The 7408-nt window shown below is 33.7% G+C and overlaps 1 protein-coding gene and 1 long non-coding RNA gene across 6 annotated transcripts in view; one reads left to right on the top strand and one right to left on the bottom strand.

The window, feature by feature from the left end:
- Positions 1–2188, bottom strand: part of LOC106880022 (uncharacterized) — an 80839-nt gene extending 78651 nt beyond the window's left edge. For 3 of the 5 annotated variants that reach the window (XR_016243430.1, XM_089358712.1, XM_089358713.1), the window contains exon 1: positions 1923–2188. Coding sequence is in view for 1 of the 5 variants with exons in the window: in XM_089358713.1 (XP_089214839.1) it covers positions 1923–1930 (8 nt within the window). In the remaining 4 variants the exon portion in view is untranslated. Of the gene's footprint in view, positions 1544–1922 lie in introns of those variants that run through there. The other 2 variants (XM_089358711.1, XR_016243429.1) reach the window with 2 other exon arrangements.
- Positions 2189–2207: 19 nt separating this feature from the next.
- On the top strand, positions 2208–3536 carry LOC149133750 (uncharacterized). Its single transcript, XR_016243431.1, has 2 exons — positions 2208–2344; positions 3446–3536. It is a non-coding gene; the product is annotated as an uncharacterized LOC149133750 (long non-coding RNA).
- Positions 3537–7408: the final 3872 nt, after the last annotated feature.

Here is a 7408-nt window from a genome sequence, read left to right as displayed (position 1 = left end):
CGAGCATTTAAATAATTTATGGATTTTTAAGAATTCGGAGACATCAAAATTTGAAAGGCAGACGTGAGTGGCAAAATTCAGCCAAATTTCGAATTGAAAACATTGCGTTGATTCATTTGTAATTTTCTTTAATCCAGTCGAAATGTTTTAGTTATCTTAAGAATAATGAGCATATATATATATATATATATATATACATATATATATATATATATATTCTTGGCAGGTTTGGTCGATTCTTTTGTCTTTCTTCAAAGATCAATTTACAAGAAGGTTGTTGAACGAGAGATGTTTCTGTTGAATATACAAAATAAAATTTTAGTCGGATAATAGGAGATCCTAGAAATCATTGTGATATACTTTTCTTAAGGCAAAATAAGGCTGAATATCTTTTTCAAAAATATATATATAAGGGTATTCTTAATCGAGCAGGTTATTTCAAGAGCTAGCAATCAGTTCTTATTCATTGCTAGAAAATAAATACCTGTATCCGAAAAAATGCGTGCGTGTTCTGAAAGATTTGTAAACAAACAGTGTTCCAGACAGAGGGGTGGTGGAGTTACAGACGGTAGACGTGAAAGGGGAAACCGCTTTGAAATTGGAGTAGATTTGTTGTTTAGCCCAGTCAGCCGTGAATGAGTCGACCTATGATCAACGGCGTTCTGACCATGACCACCCCGTATTATTTTCAGACATTGTATATCTAGGACTACATTGTCCAATGTGTTCTTCTTTGTTTAAGACGGTAGGGTATGCTTAGAGGGGAAATTGGGTGCTATTTCTAGCACGTCGACCGACCAGGGTGGAAATAGTTAATAAGACTAAAAACGACCCGAGCCATTTTAGAAGGACAGAGTAAATGTGTATGTTACTAAAGCATTTTTAGATTTGCTCGACATCAACATGTGGGTTTGTGTACATCTGCTCGTACGTCTGAATAAGCGGGAGACCCCAAAGGAGAACCCCTCGTATCGATTAAAAAAAAAACAAGGTCAGTCAGTTGTGTGTGTGTGCGTGTGTGTGTTCGTATGCATATATGTGTGAGAGTGTGTGTATAGTAGACACTGAAAGAAATCAGATAAAGAAAAAACAGCGTGTGAGTGTGAGAGAGAATTCCTAACAGAAGTTCCAACGATAATCCCAGTCGATGTTGCCGTGTAATAAAGCATTGGTGAGAACCTGAATCCGTGGTGCAGATATCCTTAAGGGGGGCAGCCAGCTCCGCCCGTCGGGCTCAGACACTGTGACGTCATAACGCCGTCAGCGCCATCTTGGTTAACAGCAATTGGACTGTGGCAGTTGAATTGCTGGTGTGCAGCAAGTGCTCGCTCTTTCTCACTCTCTCTCTCACTCAACTGCCGCCAGTACAACTTCACTATACTACTAATACGCTACTAGCAAAAATAACTGCTACATTAGTAGCAGTAGTAAAGAATAGCCACTATATTCTTTCGTGCAAGAGAACCTGAGCACTTTTTTTAAAAATTATTTCCTCAAAAAAAAAAAAAAAAAGCCGTCTCCAACAACAGAGTGGTTACACACGTCCGATCAATTTGTATATAAAAAAAAAAGTGTAATCGCTGTGTGGAAAGATAAGAATCTAACAAGGAAACACTTGTTTTAAGAAAGACATGTATTCTCGGCTACTAAGTAAAAATTAATTGATTACATACCAGACTTGTTGACATGAGTTTTGTTCTTTTTTTTTCTCTTTAAACCTAAGCTAATTAATTAGTAGTGCTTGGCTGGTTGCTTTAGTATTCTATAACAATAACTATAGATTGTTATAACTAGCTTCATGCTGGTTTGTTGTTCTTTGTATATAACTATTACACGGGCTTTTCAGTAAGACAAAATAATATCACACACAGCCGGTCGTTTTCATACAAACATTTAAAAACAAAAATAGTAATTTTACTTACCTGTCCATTGTCAATATTCGCCAATGCAGAGGATTAAGGAAAATAGTCCTGAGATGGAATGATTTACGGAAAAAAAAATGCCCCCGACCCTGCCGGTAAATATCAACACCCTTTTAAACCATGTGGGGTTGCAGATTATAGAAGGATATGTATGTGTGTGTGTGTATATATATTATATATACATATATATATAAAACTTAATCAACAAATAAAGGCGTCGCCGTCATTTTAGGGGAAGGGAGAGAACTCCACCCACATTGTGTAGGAAGCAGACAGTTCTACCCTGGTTAAACTAAATCTGTTTCAGGCTGTTTTCTGAAAGGCTTTCACTAGAAAATTGACAGGGTACTATTTGCCGATGAAATGTGCCTACCAGTTAGCTAAAGCACAACTATCTTCTCTATCTGTTAAGCCACACTGATGCAAGTTACAAATCTTACTTGAGTTATAAATTTAATTGAAATCATTTTTTTCTTATTTTATAATATTTTTCTTGCTAATTTCCTTCTCGTTATCATTAATTTATACCAAATACGTAATAGCTAAGAAATGGGAGGAGCATAAAACAAGTACTACTTTTTTCTTCCTCCCCTTTAAATTTTTAATCAGGATATCTAATTCTCAATTAATTGTTATTTCTTTATTTCTGTTTTGTTTCTTTTTAAGCTATGTTTTAAGATGGAGAGGTAATAATAAAAGTGCTACCCACCACCTTTCTGGATGCTTCCATCTACTACTTAACTGTTCATATAAAACAATAATGGAATAAATATGTACCCATAAACTCTTATCTTGTAGATAAATATTCATTTCCATATAGATACTGAAATACCCTAACACATCTTTCAATTTCTTCAAGTATTTTTACAATATATATTTCAAGTTTTTCTACCTTTAATACCTATGCATACACACACATATATATTAAAAGAATTACTTCTTTTAATTTAGAAGTAGAATTTCATCAATTAGAAGTATATATACATTGAGTTAAAAACAATAACTTGGTTATAATTTGCATCTATTATTGCATTTATTAAAAAAAAAAACTTGTGAAAAAGATGTAACATTTTCAAGTTTAAATAACTTGTTTAGTAAAGAAAGGAGACAACTTCAAGCAATATTTAGTTATATAGCTTATATTTGATTGTACATACAACTCTATCAATCCACAAAGAAACACATACTGCAGGTGATTGAAAGTAATTATAATACCTTGATGTGTCTATGTGTATAGCTTGTGGTAATTTTACATTAGTTCTAAAATACTAATGAGCCTATATTATGATAATTGTCTGTTGGTTAATATTTTTCTCTTTTCTAAAGGAATTTTTGTATGTAGTGATACTAAATTTAGTTTCCAACATAATAAATGGTAAACAGATTTAAAGCAAATACAAAAGAGCTAGCAGACTAAATGTAAATGCTTTCATATCATAAATGGTGGGTTTGAATATTGTAAAATATTTCTGTGAATAGTATGCTTATAAAATATTTTTTAAATATTGATTTTTTAATTTTAGGTCATTGCACAAGGAAAAGAAGAACGCATGAGACTTTTACAAAGAAAAAAAAATTTAGCATCAGAAGATGGATAGAAATTTCTTATTTATTTTATGCTTTATATATTTTAATGTTTTTTTTTTTAAATATCTTCTTCATATCAATGTGAATTGTATTAAACAGATATAGTTAATCACCAGTTTCCATGTCATGATAAGAGGATTGAAGGGGGAAAAAAAAGCCAGGAATCTCTCCGCCATCTCATTCTGCCATTGCAAAACTGAATTATTAATTCGCCATGATTGAAAGGCTAATGAAAATTATTAACATCAGCATATAATGAACATCATTTTAATGCTATGACGAGTAAAAATCACAGCACTAAATCTATTACATAAATATACAGGAATATTTCTAAAGTTATAACCGCTAGTTCAGTAATTTTTTCTTATTAACAGAGATGTTAAGTTTCCATTAGCTATATCTTTAACTATAAAAAAGAAGATTAGATAATATTTCAAATATGTGTTGTAAATATACATAATAAAAAAAAAAACACACAAGAAGAAAATCTACAAAGCATTGAATGAGGTTAAAATACATTTGTTCACCACCTACATGATTTGTACACCACCAGTATTATAACAATAAAAATGCTTTGTGCTTTCACATGTGAAAAACATTTTAAGTTAAGATTATTATAAGACTGTATAATATCTACAAAACAATTCTCTACTGTTGGGAATATTCTTTAAAGGTTATTTTTAGTCATCTTCTACATACACACATGCATTGACTAGTATACACAATTAATTTTCCTAGAAATTACATGCATCATTATAATTTAACTAGAAAATAATCACAAGAATCAAAAAAAACTAATGTTAGTGTGCTTCAAATATAGACAAGGCAGTAAAAGTAAAGAAAGGAGATTTGTTGGTATGCCTTTAACAGAATAAATATCTACAATTTCAAACATAGATATCCTTGGAAGGATATTTTGACTGTAATCTATAAACACAGTAAAATGATTAAAGAGTGAGAATTAAATGAGGTAAAATCTATAAATACAGATTTTACTTAATTTAATTCTCACTCTTCAATCATTTTACTTTTCTGCACTGATTCTATAAGAACTTTAAGAACTCAATATAATTCACACATACCATTTGATTTTATGACATTGTGAAAGTTAGAACTAAAACTTTTGATATTTCTGTCTTTCATTTCCCCTCCTGCAAATTTGAAACCTCAGACCTAGTCAAACGAAATAGATACTTGATTTGAACATGAAGAGCAAAGTTCAAATTCTATCAATTTATTCTGTTCTTCTGGCTTCTTTCTTTAAGAATATTAACATTTGAAAAGTGAATGTTAAGGAGCATAAGATAAACGCTTAAAAAAATGCTCAGGCCATAATGCAGTTTTGATTCTTGGTTACTAACGACAACAAGAAATGCATCAATGTTAAAATAGCTTGTGTGAAACAGCAGATTTAAACCTATAATCTACAGACAGATGCATTATCCACTGGGCCATTTTGCTACATTTACTGTAGAATAAAATAAATAATAAAAAGTAATGTAGATATACAAATCATTCTTGTTTGTTTCATGGTGACACAACTGATCCATAATGTCAGTGAACACTGTAGAGTAAAAGATAAGCTCTTGACATTTCAAAGAATGTACTGGTAAAATGACAAAGTGGATAAGGCACTGGACTGCTGACCCATGGGTCATGAATTCAAATATGCTGCTAGTGTTTAGTTGTGTGTTCTGGAATAAAACCATTAAATGATAGCTTGTCTCAGTTTCCTTAGTTCTTGAGCTATGGAAACTATACTTTTCCAGAAATAGTTATCAATCACAGACCTCTTGACTACCAACTGCAACATAATTTGGAATTAATAAACTGCTTTTTGCTTAAATCTTTTACGAGTTTTAAGCTGTTAGGTTGCTGCCATGTTGGAATGCCCACTTCCAAGGGCTTTGGTCACTCAACACAATCCCAGTACTTACTTTTGAACCTCAGCAGTGGATGAAATGTAAAGAGAGCTAGACATAAAGGGAGGCAATCGTGATAGCTTGAAATAACCTTTCTATTATAGGCACAAGGCCTGATATTTGTGGGGAGGGGGCTAGTCAGTTACATCAATCCCAGTGCTCAACTGGTGTTCATTTTATCAACCCTGAAAGGACGAAAGGTAAAGTTGACCTCGGTGGAATTTGAACTCAGAACTAAAGCCGGAAGAAAAGCTGCAAAGCATTTTGTCTGGCATGCTAACAATTCTACCAACTTGCTGCCTTAACTTGAAATAACAAAAGGGCTTGCTGATTGGCACAAATTTTTTGCCTTCCCAAACCATGATATACCTGTATGTGTATATATAAATGTGTGTGTGTGCGTGTTTGTATTTGTCTATGTGTGTATTGTACAGTATATACAGGGTGGCCCAGATGTAAGTTTACAGTTATTCAACTATCTCTTTCACATTCATATATTAACAGTTGAGATCTTATTTATAAAAAAATATGAAACCATTATTTTATGCTAATTTAGTTAATTTTGTCGAGCTCCCTTTTCAGTTTGTAAGATAGAAATTTAAATGTAAAAAATGTTTTAAAAGAAATTTAAAGTGCCTACTTGATAACTGTAAACCTACTTTTGGGCCACTCTGTGTATATATATATATATATATATATATATATATATATATATATATATATATATATCATCTTTATCATCCAACATCTCTTGTCTATGCTGGCATGGGTAAGATGGTTTGATTGGGACTGATAAGACAGAGAGCTGCACCAGGCTCCAGTCGTCCATCTTGGCTTTGTTTCTATGACTGGATGCCCTTCCTAATGCCAACCACTTTCAAGAGTGTACTGGGTGCCTTTTACATATCACTGGCACTGACAATAACCACAATTCACTTAGCTTGACATTTCTTCTCAAGCACAGCACATCGTAGGTATTCTTTTGGCAGAGAAATGGGTGGGCAATGGGATTGAGGTAGTCAGGATGTATGATAGAATTATTAAGCTAAGATTAGAAATGTTTAATGTAACAGTGTCCTTTATCTCTGCATATGCTCTACATGCAGACTCGCAGATATTCAGGAAGACTGTTTCTATGAATTCCTTCTGCAGACTTCCTGATGATGAGAGACAATGACATTCTCATCATGGCAGGGAACTTCAATGGCCATGTTGGAAAACATTCTCATGGTTTTCATGGCATGCATGGAAACTATAGATTTGGTTCCAGTAATGAGGAGGAAAGAAGGCAACACCAACTTCAGGAAACCTGGCAGCCATCTAATCATCTAGCAATCTGGTGGGCACACAAGCCAGATTGACAACATCCTCACCAGAAAGAGGGACAAACGTATGCTCGTGAATGCAAAGTCTTTCCCTGGTAAAGAATGTAACACTCAACATAGGTTAGTGGTTAGTGATTTCAGATTTTAGACAAGAAGGATCCCTAGACACAAACCGATATGGAAAAGGAGGTTATGGAAGATCAGGGATCTTTCAAATGGGCAGAGATTTAGAGATATCCTTAATGAAGCCTTTGATGAAAAGGAAATAGAGATGAAGATATGTGGCTTAAAGAACATCTGGAAGTTCTTATGGGATAATCTACTGAAGACAACAGACCAAATCTGTGATTGGAGCAAAGCTTCCACCAGCTCAAGGGTGATGTGGTGGTGGAACAATGAGGTTGACAGGGCCATAAAAGAGAAGAGACAGGCTTGGAATGAACGGAAGAGTGGGGGCAGTAAAGAACCATATCAGATAGCTAAAAGAGAAGCTAGGCATCAGGTACATCTAGCTAGGACAGAATCAGAAAGGAAGAGGTTTGTCAATGTCTTGCAGCATAAAAACAGACTTCATGTGTTCCAGATTGCCAGAGTGTGCTAGAATCAATTTAAGACTGGAAGGCCATGAGCTTCCAGTTAGCATTGATTGCTA

Source organism: Octopus bimaculoides, chromosome 10 (genome assembly GCF_046866305.1).
Source record: "Octopus bimaculoides isolate indiv1 chromosome 10, ASM4686630v1, whole genome shotgun sequence".
Classification (NCBI taxonomy): Eukaryota; Metazoa; Mollusca; class Cephalopoda; order Octopoda; family Octopodidae; genus Octopus; species Octopus bimaculoides.
This window is presented reverse-complemented; position numbering and strand designations above follow the sequence as displayed.